This window comes from Gymnodraco acuticeps, unplaced genomic scaffold (genome assembly GCF_902827175.1).
Source record: "Gymnodraco acuticeps unplaced genomic scaffold, fGymAcu1.1, whole genome shotgun sequence".
NCBI lineage: Eukaryota > Metazoa > Chordata > Actinopteri > Perciformes > Bathydraconidae > Gymnodraco > Gymnodraco acuticeps.
This window is the reverse complement of record NW_022990692.1, coordinates 82,150-107,074: the sequence shown is the minus strand read 5'-3', so window position 1 is coordinate 107,074 and position 24,925 is coordinate 82,150. Positions and strand designations below refer to the sequence as shown.

The 24,925-nt window shown below is 42.9% G+C and overlaps 2 protein-coding genes, 1 long non-coding RNA gene and 1 other non-coding gene across 5 annotated transcripts in view; 2 read left to right on the top strand and 2 right to left on the bottom strand.

The window, feature by feature from the left end:
* The window catches only part of ino80b (INO80 complex subunit B), a 9,107-nt gene extending 5,789 nt beyond the window's left edge, over nucleotides 1-3,318 (top strand). Inside the window, exons 5-6 of one of the 2 annotated variants that reach the window (XM_034230397.1) lie at nucleotides 1,737-1,906; nucleotides 2,523-3,318. In XM_034230397.1, the coding sequence (XP_034086288.1) occupies nucleotides 1,737-1,906; nucleotides 2,523-2,987 (635 nt within the window). In that variant the 3' untranslated portion in view covers nucleotides 2,988-3,318. The remainder of the gene's footprint in view (nucleotides 1-1,736; nucleotides 1,907-2,522) is intronic. The other variant, XM_034230398.1, reaches the window with a different exon arrangement.
* intu (inturned planar cell polarity protein) lies at nucleotides 3,307-24,925 on the bottom strand. Its single transcript, XM_034230395.1, is given in 20 exon segments — nucleotides 3,307-3,785; nucleotides 4,055-4,191; nucleotides 4,692-4,881; nucleotides 4,959-5,053; nucleotides 5,317-5,667; nucleotides 5,669-5,731; nucleotides 6,226-6,285; nucleotides 6,287-6,319; nucleotides 6,974-7,051; nucleotides 7,053-7,184; nucleotides 10,003-10,065; nucleotides 11,309-11,362; nucleotides 11,738-11,921; nucleotides 13,985-14,062; nucleotides 14,594-14,683; nucleotides 14,794-14,912; nucleotides 17,154-17,369; nucleotides 20,439-20,524; nucleotides 21,914-22,506; nucleotides 24,689-24,925. Coding segments are annotated over 20 exon segments (2,865 nt in total). The 5' UTR covers nucleotides 24,820-24,925; the 3' UTR covers nucleotides 3,307-3,673.
* On the top strand, nucleotides 4,897-6,027 carry LOC117555519. The gene is made up of 2 exons (XR_004570401.1): nucleotides 4,897-5,080; nucleotides 5,352-6,027. It is a non-coding gene; the product is annotated as an uncharacterized LOC117555519 (long non-coding RNA).
* Nucleotides 16,492-16,565, bottom strand: trnan-guu. The gene has a single exon. It is a non-coding gene; the product is annotated as a tRNA-Asn (tRNA).

The window sequence follows — 24,925 nt, the reverse complement described above, 5'->3', positions numbered from 1 at the left end:
TTATTTTTTAACCAGTTGTTCTGTATTCACCTTGCAGGTGCATCTCTGTGGCTTGTATCCTGGATTATATGTTTAAGTCATGGATGTTTAAAGCTCATATTTGTCTAATATTAGTTTACTTTTCATTAATGAAGTATGACGCTGCGTTGTCAGTACACTTGTCCCTGTTTGTGATTGGTCAAATGTAGCTAACCCCGCCCCTTTCACGTGAACGCGCTCTCAGCTGGAGAGAGAAACCCTGGCTTGATTTACCGAGTTGATAACCAGCGTCGTAGGACCGCTTAGGGAGATCTCGTTTGTTGTTGTTAGTTTGTTACTCAAACATATCCAGGGTCTGTTGAACTGGCTTCGTAGTACAGGGCACAGGTGGCTAGCAGCGCTAATGTCAAAGACACAGACATTGCATTATATTTGTATTTTACCAGGATGCAGTGACACAAATATTTGGGAAGGCTTAGCCTTCCCTAGCCTACAGCACCCGCCGCCCCTGACATCCCCCCGTTGACAATTTACTAGCGGTACCGAAGTGGGCCGGTCGAGAGTCCCGGGCTGATTTTTAGTCCCAGTCCACCACTGGCTACATGACCGTATTATCGCCCATATTGACGCACCTAATTCCTAAACTTCTAACAGATACAATAAACCGATCCTTCAGCCTCATATGAGCTCTCAGACACGTTCAACATTAAACTGTCATCGCTGTCTGAGCTTGCTGCTGTGTGCGCCATCGTGCGTTTACATGCAGCTGCTGGGATCCTGAACGGTGCAGCTGGAGCTCTGTGCCCGCAATGACGTCACACATAATTTGGCGGGACTTGAAGAATCCCGAGAAGATCCAGAAAATGGTCGACATTGAAGGGCAGATTAATGGTTATCAAAGTACAAATATCCAAAATCAGTCCAGTAACGGTTTTCAAGGGGACAATATTTACTCAAATTGATGGGGTTGGATGATGGGGGAAACTCGTGTCACAGGCTCTTTAAGTATAATTCAAAACACCATTATTTCTTTTTTTAGAAATCGTTTTATTTCGATTATGTTGTTTTCATAGTCGTTTCAAGCCAGCATCGTAATTGCGATTAAAATCTGCTTAATTGAGTAGCCCTACTTTGTTTGTACCATTTTCAGGCGATTTGTAATCTGTTCTAAAACGATGTGTTTTTGGATATTTGTGGAGTTAGGTGGTCCGCGAGTGTTTTTTTATTGGTTAAGTGGTCCTTGGTATGAACAAGTTTGAGAAACACTGATCTAGGTGGACAGATTGTTGGTTTTCTGTTCATTTCTCTAATTTGAGCTTTTTAAATATTTGAGTTTTATCTCTTAACACGTCAACTTTATTTCTTTTTATGTGGTCTCACGACACGGGTTGGGGAAACCCAAAGATCCCCAGAACAGTAGTAAAAATACAACCAAGAGTATTAAGTGTATCACATTGATGCAAACACATTAACTTGCACCGGTACAGTACTTTAAGATCTCTCCATATATGATACTTATTTTATGAATAGCCTTTAAAATGTATTATGTACCTTAATTGTCAGTTGAACAACATCCAATGATAGCTAAACAAAAGCTTTAATGCTTGTGAATGTTCCCTCTATTCACATCAAAAGCCTTTCTTACTCCGAGTGGATGCTAGTTAACCTCACATCAGCTGTATTTCAGTTGTACCATGGTGAGGATTTATTTCCTGGACCCCACATTCATCATGTTTATCCGGTTTGTATTGCGTCAGACGAAGACAGTAACCTGGCCACATCCCCTATGCCAGACATAGACTCAGACTCCATGATGGTGCCCGTGGACGAGGAGGAGCGGTGGCTCGAGGCTCTGGAGAAAGGAGAGCTCGACGACAACGGGGAGCTGAAGAAGGAGGTGGACGAGTCTCTGCTCACAGCCCGACAGGTGAGGAGGAGAGACTCTGAACTCTCATCACCTGTTAGTCAGAACATGCTTTAAGGTGGAACGTGGAAGACTAGGATTTCATTTAGATATTTGTTACAGAGTGCATGTGGCTTTACAGATGGTTGCTATAAACAAGTGGCCGTTTATGTAATGAACTCAGTTCCTATTCCACTTATTCTGTAATCTATTTAAGTTCTGACTCACAGGAGGCGGATCAAACTCAAAGGGTTTATTGAAAGTAAATGACAGCGTTAAAGCAACTGATTTCCATCCAAATGACGTCTTGCGCGCTTCAGTACAGCGTTAATGATTTAATGCCATATCACTGGATTCAATATCTAATACTTGGCTACCTGGTCAAAAACTTGTTGTGACTTCCAGCATCTTACTAGCATACCGTAGTGAAAAACTATTTTGAGTCACTAAAAGCTGCTTTCGGGCAGGATCGCCTGTCGTAATGAAATAACAGGAACATGAAGTTAGCATGGTCCACTGATATCAATATATACAACAAACCGAGGTAGTCATTTAACTGATGTTCAACAAATATGTAATCTGCCAGCATGCTCTCTGAAATAGAAACGTGTGCTTTAAGGAGTGTTTGTCGTGTTTTCAGAAAGCGCTGTTACACAAGCAGCAGAGCCAGCCGCTCCTGGAGCTGCCGATGGGCTACAAGGAGAAGGAGATGACGGCGGAGATGATGCAGAAGCGGGAGGAGCGAGCGCGGAAGAGACGCCTGCAGGCGGCCAAGAAGGCGGAGGACAGCAAGAACCAGACCATCGAGAGGCTGACCAAAACCAGCAAGGCCAAGATCAAGAGCATGAGGGAGAGGAAGTCCAAGCTGAGCCAGAGCCCCATGGTGCGCTACAGAGACAACGCCCTGGGAATGAACATCTCCTTCCCCTCGGGGGTTCCTGCGCCGACCCCCACCCCCCCCTCTGCTCCTCCTGCACCCCCCCTGACCTGCGGGGTCACCGGCTGCCCCAACATCAAGAGGTACGCCTGCTCCAAGAGCGGGGTGCCCCTCTGCAGCCTCGAGTGCTACAAGAGGAACATGCTGCTGGTTCAGAGCGCAGCGTGAACTCTAACGGACGAATGAACTCTAACACCAGTTGTGTTACTACATCCGGATGAAGGTGCATACAGACTACATCCTGGAAAGGATCATTTGAACTCCACACAAATCATTTCAGTGTCATTATAATAATGGTTTTCCCTGGTCACACATTCAATTATGTACATTATAAAATGCAGAATTCTACGATTTGTTTGCTGAGTCTTAAACAATACTGATAAGATTAATATTTGTTGGATATGTTTGGAGTAAGAATCGCTTTATTTCCACTCCCTTTGTCAGTAGTGTAGAATTATGTTGTGGAGGCGGACAAACAATAAAAGAGTTGCTTCTTTAATTGACTTTGTTAATCTATTTCCATACAAAACTGTACATCTTAAATATCATTTATTTGTTCCAACACTGCAAGTTGTTACTACCTTATTTGCTGTCAACATGAAGCATAGCTGCAGCACAATAGTTTCAGTTGGTCCAGCTTAGTAAACGTTAGGGCGTCTGCTCTTAACAGAGATAAACAACACGTTATTCACGTGTGCACACATCTGTGGTCGGCAACAAAGCACACAACCATGACCTGGTTAGAACTCACTGCTATATAATAATAATAATAATCCACAACAGTTTTTTTCCTGAGAGTTCAACAGATGCTAAGAAGTGTTGTAGCGTGTCCATCCTTCTCGTCACAGATCTGATCACAAGGCCAGGCCGAAGGAGAGTCTGAAGGCCATCTCTACGGGAACCTCTGCCACCGAGTCGTGGAAACACACGTAGAACTCCTGAGGGACCGGCTCGAGCAGCATGCGACTGAGACATGGAAAAATACATTAGACTGGGGGGGAAAGGCAGGCTTGATATTTTCACCAAATTATCCAGAATGTCATTTTAGGAAGTTAGAGATAATCATGAAATGTCATAAGACACACAGATAGATCAAAACTTCTTTTTTTTATGTACTTCTAAAAAAAGCCCAAATGAAGGCAAAGCGCTCTCAAGTAGAACGGGGAATGTTGAGCCTAATTCGAATAGTTCCATCCAGGTATTCCATAGTTATCATGTAATAGGATAAAGCGTACCCTATCACCCAGTAGGTCATGGTGGGAGCGGGCTTCCTCTGGTCCGTCCAGTTCTCAGGTTTGCACTGAAACAGGACCCCGTGCTCCTTCACTGGGCCGAGACCCCAGCCCTGAGGCCGGTCTGCAGCGCGCCGGCCCTGCAGGGGGACAGGTCATTCATTATACTGTCGATCTTTGCATATTTTGGACATGTGTTTTTTTCAGAACATTTGACATGTATTTTCTTTAGCATATTTTGGACATTCCCTCTGGGGGACGAATAAAGGTATTCGGATGTCGTTTTTTGCATATTTGCAACTATTGTACAATACTAGTTGCAAATATGCAAAAAATGAAAGTATAGTATTTTCGAAAACGACATAGTATAGTAGTAGTATAGAATGTCGTTTTTTTTGCATATTTTCAAAATACTATACTTTTTTTTTGCATATTTTCGAGATAGTATACTTTGTCGTTTCTTTGCATATTATCGACATAGTATGACGTTTCTTTGCATATTTTCGATATACTATACTTTGTCGGTTATTCCTATTATTTGACATGTCGTTTTTTTTGCATATTATCGACACAGTATGTTGATCAGATACGGTCTGCGGTTCTAAACACATTTCTTCATGGCCTCCTAGAGGTGACCCACCCTGGCCGGCAGGCTCTGCTGGAACGCGGCGCGGATGGAGAGGCAGCAGTGGTGGAAGTTGCGGATGAGCTGCGGGTGGATGGAGCCGCTGAGCTGAGCCTCCTCCCTGTGGGTCGGAGCGATGAAGATCCCCTGGACACTCTCCATCACGACGTAGTGGAACAACGTGTTCTCTGCTCCAGAGGTCAGTCTGTCACAACGAGAAGAAGGTTTTTAGCAAGTTCTAGCCAAAATGTTAAAATACAAGAAATGCATCTCATTACCCACTTCATGGTGTTGTACATCTCCTCCGTCTCCCTTTCCGTCAGGGTCTTCTTCAGGGTGCCCAGGAAGAATGGGTTCGGGTGCTTCATCCTGGGAATCTGATGACAAAGCATTTTTACCCTGTGGTACGTTATACGTCATTTAGCCTGTTGTTTTAAATCTACATGACTGGTGTCAGGGCATAGAAAGGTTTCATTCTAATACTGTTCTGTATTCCAACTAAAAACATGTTTTGTGACCTTCCTTTGTATATCTGATTCTATGTGTCAATGTTGTTGGGGGTGTATTACACATTCCTCTGAAGACACAGTAATAAACAACAGGAACAGGTATAAGCCTCAAGGAAAGACTCCAACTGTACCTTAAAGAGTCCTCCGCTGCCTCCACTCCCCTCAGACCCTCCGGACCCCAGGGAGTCCCGACGGCCCCCCAGCTTTCTCCCCGAGTCCGGTGTAGAGTGTGGACTGAGGCCTGGAGCCAGTGATGTCCCAGCATCCATCTGGCCCTCGCTGCCGCTGTCCGATTGGCTCCTCTGAGGGCTGCTCCGCCGGGCCCTCTCTCCGAACAGGCTGCGGCCCCTCGACCCCCCCGAGGAGCCTCTGACGGCCCCCGCCAGCTTACTGAAGACGGGGGAGGACGAGGCGAGGCTGTCCAGGCGGTCGCGGGCCGCGGGGAGGAACCAGTCGGCACAGGACAGGCAGGGGGCCGGGGGGGGCGTTCAGGCGCTCCTCAACACCAGCCTGCAACACCTCCAGCTGCAGCAGGGTGGCCTTCACCTGGGCTCAGAGAGGAGTGGCACTTTATAGGCTTTTCCTTTTTTCAGCAGGATGAGTGAGGAGGGTACAAGGACATCACATTCAAGATGTCATGACACCAAGAAATTAACTGGCAACACAATTTGACTTAAATGAAATAGTAGCAATTAATACGTCATCCCCACTCATAAACGAACACTGACCCAAACCTCCCTTCCCCCCTCCGAACTAACACAAACTTGATATGCTTTTTCATCCATATTAGTTCTTAATCTTAGTGTTTGGTTTGCATTCAAATAAAAACCTTGAAAAATGAATGTCGCAGTACTTCTATTTTTCTTGCAAGACTTGATACATTCCTCGGCTACAGAATGTCCCTTTATCCTTCCTCGTCAGTGTAGTGGACAGTATCTCCGCCTATTTATTGCACCTGAGACACCTATTTACATTGTTTAGGCTATAAGAGTGACTAGGTAATATGTTAGGCATTAGCTTTGAAGAATCACAAGGTTCACCTGATCTACGTAGACACAGTCGGGTCCTGGAGAGCCCAGAGCGGCTGAAGCACAGCCGCCGGGCCTCCAGCAGCACGCACTGCATGAAGTGCCTCTGAGGAGGGGAGGGGAGGGGAGGGGAGGGAGAGAGAGAGGGGGGGAGAGAGAGAGAGGGAGAGAGAGAGAGGGGGAGAGAGAGGGGGAGAGAGAGGGGGGAGAGAGAGAGGGGGAGAGAAAGAGAGAGAGAGAGAGAGGGAGAGGGGGAGAGAGAGAGAGGGAGAGAGAGAGGGAGAGAGAGGGAGAGAGAGAGAGAATTACAAGCAGGGAAAATATAACTTGTACCATGTAAAAAAGATAGTAGAAATCGGGCAACAAGGAGTGATTGGTGTGGAGGAAATTCTTAAGAGAAACTGATAAATGATTAATGGACAAAGTTCGTCTTTGTTATATTTAATAAAGTAATAAAGAAAGTCAATGTACAAGTGAAATCCCAAATGTAGGAACAGAGCCAACTGGTCCCACCCTTACATTCCCTTTATTATCTAAACACCCCCACCATTAAACCATGAAACCCCCCAGTCCCTAACCAGTTGCATACCCCCCTTTTACACTTCCTTTGCCCTCCTGCAATGTAAACCCTTAACATATGTCTGTTAAACACATACAAGACTAAATTACAATGTAACAGTGTGTAACAGGCAATCAGAGTATAAGACTAGAGGTATTAAATGACTATATGATAATTTGACACGACAGTTGGCCTCCTCACCAGCCCCACTATGAGGAGGAAGTGGCGTCCTTGGGGTTGGCTGTATCCTGGGTTGTTGGTGCTCGCTCTCTGCTGGGGAGAACACCTCCCTCCAGATGACCAGCTGACCCACGCGCTGCTCAGAGGCCAGAGGCAGCAGGCAGTAGTGCTGGCAGTACAGGCACACGTCCAGCAGGTCCTCTTTAGGCAGGTGGTTGGCGATCAGGTAGGACTGCAAGGGGAGCGTGTAGACAATTCAGTGCAGTTTTTATCAAACAAATGTAGGGTTTGAAGCCAGCATTGTGAGCGAAAATACATTTGATAGTGTAATACAACTTATTTTTACACTGCTATGGACAATGTTGCACTAATGTACATCCCCAAAGATATTGAAGTAACTGTTATTTTGTATATATTGATTGTTGTGCTTTTATCTTAATGTGTGCATATGTGTCTGTTGGTTGTGTATATATATATATAGGATATACATATTTTTTACATATTTGTATTTTTCTATTGTGGGAAACGGTATTTCGATCTCTCCGTCTGTACACACAAACTGAAAGATTGACAATAAAGTTGACTTTGAAGTACAAAAAGCACTTTTCCAATATCATTGTTTAGTTAACTGCAGTGAAAGATACAGGCGGGGCTTTGTTGAGCTCCATTTCACTTTAAAACAGAAGGAATGCATTCTCATTATCTTTACAAACAACGCTTTCCTAAAGGTCCCACTTCATTTCTATGTGTAATGATAAAACACATCTAAATACCAAGATAAGATTCTTCCCTTCATGCTAAGTGTTTCTCACAGCTTCACTGGTATAGGGTAGAGCTCACTGTCCCCCGTTTGTACTTGGTTAATATTTGATCAGAGTCATCCGGTTGGTGATTAGTCACAGAGCCATAAAGAGGCGTGTTCTGCTATCGTGTGCGAAAGCTTCTGATAGCTGGCTGCTGTTGCCATACCCTTAGATCAGGGGTGCCCACACTTTTTAGCGTGGGAGCTACTTTTAAAATGACCAAGCCCAAAAGATCTACCTACGGGGCCGCCCCTGCCCAATCTGTGTCGCGAGGGGGGGGGGGGGGGGTGCTAGTTGGCGCGCTTACACTAATTGCGCCGCATAATACTGCGTCGCATTTGCGCTTCAGATGAGGAGGTGCCCCCTCATAACTGCATGAACCCGTATGGCACAATGCAACTCAGACTGGCTTTCCTGTACGTCAATCAAGTGGCAAATGCCATAGTAAGGATGGATGATAGGCTAACTTAAAAAAAATTAAATATATTTTATTTTTCCAATGCCATGCGATCTACCCACACTACCTTTGCGATCGACGTAATGGGCACCCCTGCCTTAGATGCATAAGTGGGTCTTTTTTGACCCGGTGAGGTGGTTTTCTTGAAGTATCTTTGTAATTACATTATGATATGAGTGATATGAGAGATGAGTGATATGAGTGATATGAGATATGAGAGATATGAGTGATATGAGAGATGAGTGATATGAGATATGAGTGATATGAGATATGAGAGATATGAGAGATGAGAGATATGAGAGATGAGTGATATGAGAGATATGAGATATGAGAGAGATGAGAGATGAGTGATATGAGATATGAGTGATATGAGAGATATGAGATATGAGAGATATGAGAGATGAGTGATATGAGAGATATGAGTGATATGAGAGATGAGTGATATGAGAGATATGAGATATGAGTGATATGAGATATGAGTGATATGAGTGATATGAGTGATATGAGTGATATGAGTGATATGAGAGATATGAGTGATATGAGATATGAGTGATATGAGTGATATGAGAGATATGAGTGATATGAGAGATATGAGTGATATGAGAGATATGAGTGATATGAGAGATATGAGTGATATGAGTGATATGAGTGATATGAGAGATATGAGTGATATGAGAGATATGAGAGATATGAGTGATATGAGTGATATGAGTGATATGAGTGATATGAGAGATATGAGAGATATGAGTGATATGAGTGATATGAGAGATATGAGAGATATGAGTGATATGAGTGATATGAGAGATATGAGTGATATGAGTGATATGAGTGATATGAGAGATATGAGTGATATGAGTGATATGAGAGATGAATGATATGAGTGATATGAGTGATATGAGAGATGAGTGATATGAGTGATATGAGAGATATGAGTGATATGAGTGATATGAGTGATATGAGAGATATGAGCGATATGAGAGATATGAGTGATATGAGTGATATGAGAGATATGAGTGATATGAGTGATATGAGAGATGAATGATATGAGTGATATGAGTGATATGAGAGATGAGTGATATGAGTGATATGAGAGATATGAGTGATATGAGTGATATGAGTGATATGAGTGATATGAGAGATATGAGTGATATGAGAGATATGAGTGATATGAGAGATATGAGTGATATGAGAGATATGAGTGATATGAGAGATGAGTGATATGAGATATGAGTGATATGAGTGATATGAGATATGAGTGATATGAGTGATATGAGTGATATGAGTGATATGAGAGATATGAGAGATATGAGAGATATGAGTGATATGAGTGATATGAGAGATATGAGCGATATGAGAGATATGAGTGATATGAGAGATGAGTGATATGAGTGATATGAGTGATATGAGTGATATGAGAGATATGAGTGATATGAGAGATGAGTGATATGAGTGATATGAGTGATATGAGAGATATGAGCGATATGAGCGATATGAGAGATGAGTGATATGAGTGATATGAGTGATATGAGAGATATGAGTGATATGAGAGATGAGTGATATGAGTGATATGAGTGATATGAGTGATATGAGAGATATGAGAGATATGAGAGATATGAGCGATATGAGCGATATGAGAGATGAGTGATATGAGTGATATGAGTGATATGAGTGATATGAGTGATATGAGTTATGAGCGATATGAGTGATATGAGTTATGAGCGATATGAGTGATATGAGATATGAGCGATATGAGTTATTATGAGCGAGTGTGTTTTCACTGAGACCCCTACCTTGTAGAACAAACAGGAGCCAAGAATGACATACAGACGCCTCAGGCCAAAAAAGTCCTCAGACTGTTAGAGAAGGAAATAAAGATAAATAAATACAACAAATAGAGTAGTGACATTGTTTGACCTCGATACAAATTGGACCTATTATAAACCAGGAACTCTTTAAACAACAATGAACAAATAAGGAAACTTAACAAAGCTTGGTGAGATGATAATATAAATATCTATATAAATATATATATAAAACACATTTCAATGGAGCTTCAATTGAACTCAACCACTTCCTGTATGAATCTCCCCTCGCTCTCACTTTGTCTGACCTAAAGTGCTGCTTCATGTAATCGGCTAGCGCTGCACGTACACAGGCAAACCAGACATTAGCTTCTCATTAATAATACAACAGGTACACGAACACAACTCTAAAAACAGTCTGACCTTTCCTCTCCCCTGCTGAGGCCAGAAAGCAGATGGCATCTCAGCTCACATGCATGTACTAATACATAGCAGGACCCACACATTAAACATGTGTGGGTCTAAAGCCGACAGCACCTATTTGTAATTGGCTAAATTGTTATGATAGACGTCCATTCCTATTAGTGATGTGTCGGTCGCGAACGAGCCGATTCATTTGAACGGCTCTTTGGTACGAACGAGGGGAACCGAGTCGTATTTGGCGAGAGCCGTTCTTGTTATCGTTCAATCGTTGGTCCGCACTCACTGCCTTTAAAAAGCTTGATTTTGTTCCCCACACGTATTCTGTGAAGACCCCCCCCACTATACTTGATTGGTAGGTTTCAGCACGAGGAGTGAGATGGGGTGGGTCTTAACGGAATATGCGAGAGAGAGAAGTCATAACAAGTGGTACAGGACGACGTTTTTCGGATGGAAAATTAGACAAATGCGAAAACGCAGCAGCACTTGGATGCACTTCAACCAAAACCCAGGCAGTGATAAAGCGCACCATTTGTAAAGGCTAAATATACTTTAAAGCAGGGTCAACAAATAATCTCCATCGCCACTTAAAAACACAGTATCTAATATTAAGAGTTGCGTGAATTTCATTCAAGGCAAGGCAACTTTATTTACTTAACACATACAGAGGGTAAATTCAAAGTACATTCACTGACATGGATATGGCGCCACCTTGTGTCATGTTTACAATGCAGATTATTGACATTAGGTCTGGCAATACAGTCAATCATTATCCTGGTGATTATTTCGCAGATAAACCTATTAACCCCGCCCCCTTTAAAAATGGATATAAAAGTATGTAACGCTTGACAGCAGTACTGGTGTGTTTTCTCACCATTTCTCCAAAATCAGAAGACTCGAAATCAGAGAGAACAGTATCCACCTCCATCTGTAGAGAGAACATCAGATAAAAGCTTAATAGCATTTAAAATATGTTAAATCCTTTTGTATTTCCAATTACTTATAGTCTTATCCAAAGTCCAAACATCTGCATTTATCCACTTTAACCATACATCATTACATTTGCATCTATTTTCAATACAGATACTCTATGAATTATGTATTTGCTACGTTTCCAACATTGGACACTAGAGGGCGCCATTGCTACATTTTTAAACAACTTCATCACAACCAACATTAAACAATTAAAAAAAAGAGACACTGCAATAATCAAATATCTGTTACAATGCATTTACTTCGACTCCATCACTAATTACATGTCTACATGATATTCTTGTCTCTGTCCCCACAGAGAGAAATGAACCTTGATTTCTGGAGGCAGCGTGAGCCATCGGACCGCCGGCAGTCCGTCCAGAAAGAGGGTCCCTGAGACGTCGGTGGGGGGGGCGGAGGAGCCGTCCCTCAGGCGAGACGGCTGGATGAGCTGCTGGAAGAACAGGCAGAAGAAGTGGTCCAACCTGGGGGCGTGGTCCGCCTGACAGAACGCTCTACAGAGGACACAATGAAGAATAAGTCAATCATAGGACTACAGAAGAATGACTACATTTCAAGAACTACAAATACCATGGCTGCCTTGGTAGCAGTCAAGTTGCAGTTTACATCTCCAGTATGTCAAGCAGAGAGCATACTGGCCTCTCCAGGTCATGTTCTTGCAGATTCATTTTGTCTGTTGCCATCAGGGCGTAGATATGCTCTACCTGCTTTTCAGACAAATCGCTTTTCAAAGTCATTCATCCCCTCTGAACTCAAACTTTTAAATTCTTGATAGGTTTTTTAACTTGATTATTTATTTATTATTGGGATGCTATGAAACTACTTATCGTGTGAATTGGAATGATCCACATCCCGGCTCCCGGGTGTATCTGTGTGCTTTCTTCCTGTATGTTCCTGCCTGTGTCCATGACATGAGCTGCTCACAACCTCCCTATGTGTCTTCCCTTTAGTCTTTCCTATGTGTCTTCCCTATGTGTCTTCCCTTCAGTCTTTCCTATGTGTCATCCCTTTAGTCTTTCCTATGTGTCTTCCCTATGTGTCTTCCCTTCAGTCTTTCCTATGTGTCTTCCCTTTAGTCTTTCCTATGTGTCTTCCCTTTAGTCTTTCCGATGTGTCATCCCTATGTGTCTTCCCTTCAGTCTTTCCTATGTGTCATCCCTTCAGTCTTCCCTATGTGTCTTCCCTTCAGTCTTTCCTATGTGTCTTCCCTTTAGTCTTTCCTATGTGTCATCCCTATGTGTCTTCCCTTCAGTCTTTCCTATGTGTCTTCCCTTCAGTCTTTCCTATGTGTCTTCCCTTTAGTCTTTCCTATGTGTCTTCCCTTTAGTCTTTCCTATGTGTCTTCCCTTCAGTCTTCCCAATGTGTCATCCCTTCAGTCTTTCCTATGTGTCTTCCCTTTAGTCTTTCCTATGTGTCTTCCCTTTAGTCTTTCCTATGTGTCTTTCCTTTAGTCTTTCCTATGTGTCTTCCCTTTAGTCTTTCCTATGTGTCTTTCCTTTAGTCTTTCCTATGTGTCTTCCCTTTAGTCTTTCCTTCAGTCTTTCCTATGTGTCTTCCCTTCAGTCTTTCCTATGTGTCTTCCCTTCAGTCTTTCCTATGTGTCTTCCCTTTAGTCTTTCCTATGTGTCTTCCCTTCAGTCTTTCCTATGTGTCTTCCCTTCAGTCTTTCCTATGTGTCTTCCCTTCAGTCTTTCCTATGTGTCTTCCCTTCAGTCTTTCCTATGTGTCTTTCCTATGTGTCTTCCCTTCAGTCTTTCCTATGTGTCTTCCCTTTAGTCTTTCCTATGTGTCTTTCCTTTAGTCTTTCCTATGTGTCTTCCCTTTAGTCTTTCCTTCAGTCTTTCCTATGTGTCTTCCCTTCAGTCTTTCCTATGTGTCTTCCCTTCAGTCTTTCCTATGTGTCTTCCCTTCAGTCTTTCCTATGTGTCTTCCCTTCAGTCTTTCCTATGTGTCATCCCTTTAGTCTTTCCTATGTGTCTTCCCTTCAGTCTTTCCTATGTGTCTTCCCTTCAGTCTTTCCTATGTGTCTTCCCTTTAGTCTTTCCTATGTGTCATCCCTTCAGTCTTTCCTATGTGTCTTTCCTTCAGTCTTTCCTATGTGTCTTCCCTTTAGTCTTTCCTATGTGTCATCCCTTCAGTCTTTCCTATGTGTCTTTCCTTCAGTCTTTCCTATGTGTCTTCCCTTCAGTCTTTCCTATGTGTCTTCCCTTCAGTCTTTCCTATGTGTCTTCCCTTTAGTCTTTCCTATGTGTCTTCCCTTCAGTCTTTCCTATGTGTCTTCCCTTTAGTCTTTCCTATGTGTCTTCCCTTCAGTCTTTCCTATGTGTCTTTCCTATGTGTCTTCCCTTTAGTCTTTCCTATGTGTCCTTGCGGGAAAAAAAACAAGTGTGTTCCACCCATTTATAATTTCAACAAAGAAGTCTTTGTTGAAATTTTAAATGGGTGGAACACACATGTTTTTCTTTTAATATGTTTAGCATCAAGCAGAACAAAATGACTGCCAAAAAGGGGCAGTTTGACCAGGCTCTCTCAGCAGGAAAGCAAAGAGCGACCCACCTGTCCAAGGAGCCGTACATCACTTTCAGCGTCCGGACCACGTCTCCCACCACCGTCTGCAGACACAGCAGAGGAACTCTGGAGGAAACAGAGACATGTTGAACCCAGACATGAATGAACTTCAGCGGACGTCATCAAATACCTGGACTAACTGCCAGGAACCATGAAGCGAAAACATTTCATAGGTTTTTTTTCTCAACGTTGGTGTTCCTAAAAAATCTATCTGTGAGCTTTTAAGCATGAATGAATTTCATAACTGAGATGATGATTGATCGGGTTGACCTGGTTTCAAAAAATATAAAACGTGGGGTAAAACGAGTCGTCTCATGAACAACCACAAGCTCCTTAAAGGAGGTATTCATGCTGCCAGCAGAGGACGAAAAGAAGACCGTACGCACGTTGAAATTGTTTTAACAGATACTGCTCTTAAATACGTCTCCACTTCTACAAATGAAGCTCATTCCTAATCTCTTAGAAATGTGCAACTGCCATATGAAATTCAATCTTGCCGGGCGATGTCTACGTTGTTTTTTTCATCAGTCTGCAGTTAAAATGAAATGTGGAGGAGGTATTTTACAGTGTCTGTGGGAAACGAGTGTTTCGTGCTACCTCTCAGCAGGAAGACCGATGACTAGAAGATTGTTGCTTTCCTTCCAGTAGCCCACATGGACCAGCTGCTTCCCGAGCAGGAGAGAAGAGCTGGGGGAGAGGATAGAGGAGACGAGTGAGCAAAGTGTAGAACATCCAGGAATTAACTGAAAAGTTAGTTATTTGAGGGGAACTACAACTGGGATTAAATGTTAACCCACCTGAGTATCCTTCCTCCTGTGACGTTCTCCAGCATGTCACACAGCGTGAGGAAGATCCCCCTCACTCCCTTCAGCTGCCCCGATGCTTCGGACGCAGGGTACTGGTACAAGATCTCCTCCTGCACACACACAAGAACACAGTCACACAGAGATAAAAGGTCAAAGTCTTGCCGTGTGTCACAAAGATATATATTCAGCTGAAAGAAACCTCTCTGGTGAGCCTATCAAAAGAAATGTCACATAAAAAGGGTTTTACTGTTCAACCCATTTTCCCTTTGGAGCGGATATCTAAATGTCACTTTAAAAGATTAATGTTCCTAAAATATTTGACATGTCGGACTGTCCAGAGTAAAGAAGAGTAGATTCAGGAAGTTCGCTGAAGCTCAGAGAAACTCATCAGTGCTTCCTGTAATATGTGCACACAAATCGTTTTCACGGTTGAAGTATGAACATTATTTCTGACTATTGACGAGAGGGTTCTTCAGGCAGATTCAGTGTATAGTTTGTAAGATTCCTCGCAGCACGCTGGCAACTTTAAAGAATACAGAGTGGATAAGAGCTGAGCCGCTGAGGGGATACAAACCTTGAATGAACGGGCCCCTCGTAGCCTTGCCAACCAGAACACAAAAACAACAGCAACAGCCATCACTTAAGCTACGTCTCGTCTGTTCATACAAGCCAGAAAGTGCTCAGATCACAAAATCATCACACGGCTAAGAATCTAAATTCCACTGTGGTTTCTACCCTGCAATCAAAGGACTATCAAATCAAAGTGGATGCTCCTGCACGACTCTGTCATTTAGGAAATCCACCGCTGGCTGATGAGGCTGCAGACATCAAAGTCTACTCTGATGTTTGGGTGGAAAAAATACAAATAATTGCAGATACAAAAAAGGAACTGCAGTTTAACGGGACAAGAACATAATATCCTACCAAAAGGTGTCTCTGATGAGAGTAAACACTTTAGAGTAGATGAAAGGAATGGGTCATTTATGACACTGTCAGGAGACTACACAATATATCTGAATGCACATTGTAACCATGACTGTTGAATTTTTATTTTATTTATTTCATTGTCTTTTATTTATGATCTTGTACTTGTGTTTTCTATCATTGTTATAAGCCGAGAAAAGCCACAAGTACAATGTGATTTCTCTGTTTTGTTTCTCCATTATGTACAAACTTAACTCAATAAAGAAAGGTGTCTAGGTTTTGTATATAGACTACTGCACTTTCGCAAAGATGGCATGTGTGGATTCACCCTAGAGAGACAGAAAAGGACAGGCGCTTCACTCGGGGGAAGGAGCCTCAACCTCCCCCCTTTCTCTCTGCTTTCTGTTACTGGCACCCACAGGATTTGGAGACCGTCCAGAGCAGTAGTTTTCTCTAGAAGTCTGACCTAAAAGCTTTCCACTCCTGTGCTTGAGATTTCCTATTCAAATCAGGTCATTCTTAACACTCAGATATAAGAATACAGCTCACTTCTTCTGTTTCAAATCCAGTTTTATAGCTGCTCTCCGTCAAATCACCCACTAAGAAAAATGTGATCCTAAAGGGGTAAAGTGTTCCCACTAGAGTCAAATGCATGCTTTCTTCCTTTCGCTACGCCGCTCTCTCCTAATTATTTTTACCCTTATCCTACTGCACAGATATCTGGTTACTCATTCACATGCTGCCTATTTTAACGAAAAAACAAGTCGTCCCTGGGTGGGCTTGAACCACCAACCTTTCGGTTAACAGCCGAACGCGCTAACCAATTGCGCCACAGAGACAGCTGCACCAACATGGGTGGAGCTTATATATGAGCTTAAGGGTGGGGGTTGCCTGCTCTAAGGAACTCAGCATTTGCTAAGCAGACACTGGGGTTTGTTTCATAACACTTTGTTTTACAGCTAAAAAGGAGATTTCTTTATTATCTCAGACTTCAGGCATTTCCATTCTCACTCTTTATTGTGCATCTGTTTTACAAAATCACTCAAGGCTTTTATTGTCACGTGTGCATAGCCACAAGTTATGACAATGAAAATCTTAGGTCACAGGCTCCTCCAACAGAACAACACAGATCAAATAGTGCAAGTAAATACAAATAAAATAGAATAGAATTAGTGCAGAATAGTCTATATACAAGTAATTGGAATATATTGATATATTATGCACAAACAATGATGTTTTTTCACATAAAATCACTTTTAAAGCAACCAGGGCAATGGAATAACAGAAACCCATGCACAGAAGGAGGACATTGGCCAAGATAAGGTTTCAATTGAAGTTAAGATAGAAGTCTTTAATGAGGTTTGTTGGTTAATTTGTCATTCATTTTGCATTGTGCATGTTTTATCATACACTTCACACTGACTGACCTCTTCCTGCGGTGACGCCGAGTCCAGTTTGAGCGAGAGGAACATGACGATGTGCGGGACGTGTGCAATGGACATCTGAAGCTCGGCGGTGTCTTCGCCCCACAGCAGACGCACCAGCTGGCTGACGGGAGGAGAGGCCTTCGTCTTACGGACCGATGAAGTGTGCTCAGCTCTGCTGTCGTCCGCCGGAGCCAACGTCTCCAACAACAGCCTCACCTGGCAGAGGAGCGATGACAAATATCAATCAATCCATCAATCGAAGTGTATTTGTAAAGCCCGATATCACACATTCTTTGTCTCGGGGGGCTTTACGGTTTATACAGAATACGAAACCCTCTGTCCTGGGCTTAGACTCGCACACAAGGACAAACTCCAAAAGCAACAGAGGAGGATCCTTCTCCAAAGACGGACAATAGGTGTTGTGTGTTTCAAAGAAAAAGAAAATACATTTGCAACAAAGACAGTCTAAATGCTAGAAAGGATCATGTGTCTGTAAGGAGAAGATAGACCCAGGTGCATGTCAACAGAAACAACTAAATAAAAAGGGGAGATGGTTTTGAATATCCAGTAATGTTGTTAAAAAACTACAACAAAAAACCACATGTATCTTGTTATAATTAATATTCTAATATAACTGTATCAGGCTGCCTTTAGTCCCTGTTAAGAGTTCGTTCATTCTTTAAAAGTAGCCACTATGGTGCTGCATGGTTAGTTACACTTAGCAGTGTTCATGTGTCTGTTGAAGGAACATAGAGGTGTGTGTGTGTGTGTGTGTGTGTGTGTGTGTGTGTGTGTGTGTGGCCTAGCATTACAATCCTTGTGGGGACCTAAATCTGTCACGTGTGGGGAATCGTTAATGTTAGGGTGAAGACTTGGTTAGGATTAGGGTAAGGGTTAGGGTTAGGCATGTGTTGGTTAGGGTTAGGATAAGTCTCCAGGAAATGCATGTAAGTCAATGTAATGTCCCCTGAAGTGATGTATACATGGTGTGTGTGTGTGTGTGTGTGTGTGTGTGTGTGTGTGTGTGTGTGTGTGTGGCGCGCTGCCAAGAGGGAGAAAACCCTTCAATCATTACACGATCATTGAGGGTTAGGGTGGAGAGCGAACAGCAGGATGGAGATCGTCTGGGAGAAAGTCACACTAACATCCAGAGCTAACCGCAGCATAACAAATTGCAGGGATCTGTGTTGGGGTTTTTTGTTTTTGTGTCTGAGCGTGTTTGAGTAAATTATAACCAGACCCTTGCAACCCGAAGGAATCTTCTCTTGTTCATGCGGTCTTTTTTTTACTTTCCATACCACATTTCTCTATTTTACAGAAACAGAAACGGAGCAGCGCGGTAATCTAACTAGCACTCGTATGGAAACACATGCAGTGGAGACAGAGATGAGATACTGCAAGAAATGTCGTCGTTAAAGCAATCTGTCAAATCTCAATGTAAATATTGTATGAAAATGACTATATGCAGAAATCTAAAAAAAATCTTAACCCACTATGAAACGTACAGATCCAGTTAAAGCACTAACTGGACACGCCCACTACATTAGAGTGTTTGACTGTATATGCTATATGCCATTTTATTGAACACTCACATACAGGGGAGTTACATGTTTCCGAAACTAACCCAAGCTCCGAGAAATAAATGGGGTGCTGAGGTTGTTACTTTCCACAAAATGCGGGTAGGCATATATTATACGGTACCTATCAAATACATAGAAGGAAATAAATATCATATTCCCTGGGATAAAATGTCGAAACAGTATTTTTCTAATCCAACCATCACTTCAAGAACTCCCGGAGGCCTGTCAGCGGGAACCACAGGCGCCGGCATCTGGGCTGCGAGCCATTTCAGCCAAAAGTAGCGTTATTATTAAAGAAGAGCCCAATAGGGGTGGAAAGAAAAATACATGTGACGGACCGTTCAATTGGTGATTCTGAGTCCTTGAAGTCAGAGGTTGTGAAAGGGATATCTACAATTGTTTGCAAGAGAAAGCTTTGGTTATATTGAGATGAGGAATTCATGAAAATGGGTTTAGGCTAACCTCAAATTTGAACAATCACAGGGTGAAGATGCTGAGGGGGCTAACTGCAGCACTTTCTCTCGTCATGAATAAAAAGGATGTGGTTAGTGCGGAGAGTGCAACACACACACACACACCATGTATACATCACTTCAGGGGACATTACATTGACTTACATGCATTTCCTGGAGACTTATCCTAACCTTAACCATAACCAACACATGCCTAACCCTAACCAAGTCTTCACCCTAAAATGAATGATTCCCCTTATGGGGACCTCCAATTTGTCCCCATAAGGGAGGCGAGTCCCCACACGTGACCTTGTAAACAGATTTAGGTCCCCACAAGTATAGTAATGCTAGGCCACACACACACACACACACACACACACACACACACACGCACACACACACACACACACACACACACACACACACACAGAGAGACACACACACCACACACACACCACACACACACACACACACACACACACACACACACACACACACACACACACACACACACACACACACACACACACACACACACACACACACACACACACACACACACACACACACACACACACACACACACACACACACACACACACGGTGGAAGGACTTTAATACTAATATGTATTCCTCCAGAAATAATAGGTGCTGTGTGGGAGGGCTGGCAGACAGAAAAACATCCTCCAACACAATCATCCTGTCAGCAATACAACTCTATTTCAAGTGTCTCGAGGGTCATCGTGTTGTCTGGGGAACCTTGTATTTTGCCCCTGCTCTTTTCCCTACAGTGTAATTTAGTTTCCGACTACATCTTCTAATCAGCTGCGCGTCCAAACCCGCAACAGCTTCCTGTGGGCGCCGAGAAAAGCGTCGCACCGCAGTCCCGTCTATCCGCCAGCCGCCCGGTCACACTCTGTCATTTGCAAATTCCTACTTTCTGATGGTCTGCTTTCTCGGTAGAAACGCACGACTGACTGGATACTTCAGCTGCAAATCAAAAGGATTGTTTCTCAGTAATTGAGGGTTTTCTAATGTCAAACAGCGCTGACTTCTGCTTTCTATTCACATTTGAGCAGCTTAGATGAACCCATGCATTTCAAAGTACTTTCATGTCTGTGTTTGCAGTTTGGGACAAGACACATTGTGGGCCTCCTATAAGAAAGGATTAACAATGTTTGGATCAATATTGATTGCTAACACCTCCAAACTGTTGTTGTTGCTGTGCTTTTATTTAAAAGGTTTACACACACCTGCGTAGGTCCTGGGATGCAGGACAGAACCCTCTCGATGTTTTCAGAGGAAACGTCCACATCGTCCACCGCCACGAGCACATCACCTGAACAAAGAAGAAAAAGGACATTTATCAGTTGGAAACCTGGCTTTAGATAGAAAATAAAATAAATAGTGTGGATGTTTAACATATTTGAATTTGATTTGTCGCAGCAAGAAATTGGAAGTAGAAAAACCAGAAAGGGAGGAGATGATAGATACTAGATTCACAGGTGAGGGAAATGCTGTCCACAATAAAGGAAATTCATTTCACGTTAAATTGAAACAACGTAAGCATTGCATCAACGATTTATGACGAGGTTTTTAATCCCCGAAATTAAGCGTCGAACAAAACGGTATACAAAGATATTTGTCTATTGTCTCTGTTGTCCGTAAATGTGTGTCACGATGGGTACAATGTCCTTCGAATGCTAACAAAATACATTAACCTGATCCTTAATCTGAGTTTCTGGAAGGCAAACTGAAAAGGGATATGCCGCCATTACAGGTGACTAAATAAAACCCAGATTAAAAAGGACATATTTCTCAGTCTGGAACCATTTGGGATGAGATACATGCCTTTAATGTTTACTTGGCTTAACAACAGAGTAGTATGTGCTTCTGCCCTATGCGCTTTATAGACCCAGTAAAGGGAGGACAAACAGCTCCACCTGCTCTGTGTGCAGCAGGGAGTCAGTAACGGAGCTATTCTAGGTATTTTACCACTCTTATTGTTTAAGCATGCTGCATAGAAGCTTCTCAGTTACTCGTGTGGGAAGTCATTTGTGTTGAAGCTCGACGTTCCTCGATCTATTCAAAACTGTCCGATCATTAACCTTGATGGGGGACAATTACTTCAGAGGAGACAAGCTTTCCATCAGACATTTCCTCAAGACCAGGAGCTTCATTTTCTTCAGGAAGTGCACTGAACGCTCCACTAGGACTGAATATACTTGCTGCGAAGAGTTAGCAATGAGAAGTAGCTATTAAACACCTTAGTGGTTTCTCAACACAGAAACTATGACAAGGTTTTCGTCACTTTGTAGTTGTTGCTATGGATGAATGTTTCTGAACGAGATGGCAGACCAAGGCTAGTTCTTCGTGTACATTTACTCACAATAATACAGAGTCATTATGAATGCTGTGGGCTCTTTTTCTCAAGAGGACTGTGTTGTATTATTTGCAGCCCCGTGATCTGGCAGTGCATTTGTGTGGAGTGGAAATGTAGATGACTCAGTATGACTGCTATTGAAATCAGACGAGCTGCATTTTCCAATTGATTCTTTTACAGGACGGGGAAAGTGAGTCAGTGACAAAAGTATGTTATATTTATCAAAATAAAATGTTCCTCCAAAGCTCTTTAGATATATCCCTCGTCTACCGAGGTCTGTACGGGTGTGTTAGCCAACGTGCAACAATATGAAATATAAAACCCCATGAAACAGTATGGTCTTACCAATTAGGATTTGTCCACATTTGATGGCCGGGCTGTTGGGTATCAATCCATGGACGGTCAGTCTGTCCTCCTGTCGGACCTCCGGAGGGTCCCCCAGCCCTCGGCTCCAGGAGGCTCGATGCACCACCCCCAGCAGCGCCTCCAGCAGGCCTCCACCTTCACAGAGAGGTGCGGAAGACCCTGCTAGACGTTTGGGGTTGAGGTACACACACACTTCCTTCAGCTGCTGGACCGTCACAGCCTGCCTCTGACCCGGCTGGTTCTTCAGGATGGACGCTGGAGCTGACGATAGAGCAGAGTTCTCTTTACCCCCATCCTTTGCTCCAGGTTTGCGCTGAGATGGCCGACGTTTTCTCCTCAGGATCCTGGCTAGCCGTTTGAGCGTGGGCTCGCCTTTAGTCCGAGAGGCGCATCGCTGATTCTTGTTTTGCTCGGTGAGGATCTCGGCCTCCTTTTCGCTAAAGCGGACGTGATTAGTGGCCACACCTTGATTGGCGTTGGCCAGTGCAGCCTCCTCTTCGCCCTCACTCAGCTCCAGGTAGAAAAGCTCTCCGTTCTTCTGGATGTCGTCGAGCCATTCTGGTTCCAAGTCACTGAGAGAGAAAAAGGGAATTGAAAGATGCGTATTATTAAAAGGCAGAGTGGTATGGAACTGGGAAGAGATGGTAAAGTATGAGAGATGTACCATCAATGGCAGTGATTCCCGCAGAAATGAAATATACTTTGGGGAACGACTCGGGGCGGGGAAAATGTTGACATTTTTTTCTCAATTCCTGCATTCTAGTGAATTTTCTTAGTAACACTGCACTTCAGACAACCTACAACTGGTGATGGTGTCTAGGCCTTTAAGTGTTAAACAGCTGAGAGCAGTCACTGCTGTTTTTTGTGGTCTTCTTTCACACACACATCTTACCAAGTGGGAGCCAACACACGGGCACCGACCAAGAGGGCGCCCCACGCCAACATACGTGGAGGTGCTGAGGAAGGATGTGGGGGTGGAAAGCTCCACAGAGCTGGCCGGGTGTATGGAGGACCGTGAGGATTGGCGAACCCGTTGGCAAACTCGTCTAAGGACGACCTAGTAGTAGTAGTCCTTGATTGGCTCAAGTTCACACCTTTTTAGGGGCGGGGCTAGTGATGTTGTCCCGGGGATGCTTAGGAGTTGATAAAGGAGATAATCCCACTGACGTCATCATTTGATTCCAAAAGTGGGTCTGGACTCGCGCCCATAGAGGCTGTTTACCAGTATAATGGCTCCCCCCAAAGTATCATTTATGGGTGGCTCCCCCCAAAGTATAATTTATGTTTTTTTAAGTTTTTTTTACTCACTGAGCACTCATTGCCACCAATGCAAATGCAAATGAGTGCTCACTGAGTAAAAAAAAACTAAAAACACACAAATTATACTTTGGGGGGAGCCATTATACTTTGGGGGGAGCCATTATACTTTGGGGGGAGCCATTATACTTTGGGGGCCCCCCAAAGTATTAACATGCTGTGGGAATCACTGAATGGTACTTAATATTCTGTTACAGGATTGTATAACACTTGGGAGGTTGGATATCTTGATATTGCGATAAAGCTAACTTCTGGTCTAAAAAGCTATGCTAAGCTTAGGAGTGAAATGAGTGAATATGTGAACAATAAATGCCTCCCCTCTCCTGCCACTATATCAATAACTGTTTCTCTCCTGAAAGGAATATGGTAAAATATTATTTATGAAGTGTCAGTATTTAGGCGATGCTTGTGAAAATGTGTGCAACTTGTCTCCAAATTATGAATCGATACTGAGACAATGTTACTATTATCAGAGCTGTACATGTATGAATGAAAAAAACGAAACATGTACAAAGCATGATCACATGCATGTCCAAAATAGTGTATGGTGTAATAGTGATATTTCCGTGTGGCTTTTCTCTATTTAAACCTGCTTTGAAGAAGCTGTGGTAAGCAGCTTTGATGTGTTATCCATAGATGTACTGAGGGTGGCGAGAAGCATACAATTATTTATGAAGGTTTACGTCCCAAATTGAAAACAGTCCCCAAGAGCCATGAAAAGCAAAAGGGAGGTGAGATGGAAACTGAGTGGATGTGAAAACACACTCCCTCAAAGCTGGACAGACTTACATTAACAAGCACTTCTTATGATCACAAACCAACTTAGCTTCTTTAATCAAACAGTGTTTCTTAACATTAAACTATGGGCTAACTATTTAAGACACAAACGAGACAAATAATTTAAGTATTTGACAAAAAGTCAATCAGAACTTTCTTCGTCTACAAGTACAACAGTAAAATGCTACACGATGCAACACTATTATATATGTAGGTCACATATATAGATATAATTATATACACACTCTTCTGCAATATGATTACTTTGACTTGTTATACATACATAGTATATACATAGTAATAAGAACACTTAATTGTACTAAAGTAAGGTTTTGAATGCAGGACTTTTACTTGTAATAAAGTAATTTGACAATAACGTATTGTTAATGTTACTAAAGCATCTGATACTTCTTCCCCCTCTGAAGGAGCCACACACCAAAGCTCACGTTTTAAACACCATCAAAATGTTAGTGTCGCGTTACAGGATCTCCTGCTAATTAACTTGTCTGTTTGCTAGCTCGTTCAAACATCTGTCCAATCTGCAGTAGATTTACGGGGTTTCACAATGTCAACTCCGCGTATATGCGGTGTGTTTGTTTGTTGTCTAAAGGAGGATAAGTGTTTGTTTGTTGCCTAAAAGAGGATACATTATCTTCTTACTCTGAGTAGTCGGAGCTGTTGAAACTTGATGTGGATTCACAGTCGCAACCGTGCATTTCAACACCGTCTTCTTCTGTTTTCCCGCCACAAACATTTGTATCGATACACTTTCGGGCGTTTGCAGTCGCCATGTTGATTACGAGACGTTGTATTCCTCATGCAATGCGAGATACTTCTTAAAAAAGCTAAACTTTTTACCAAAACAAACGCTGCTGTTCTGTCGCCATGTTGGAACTC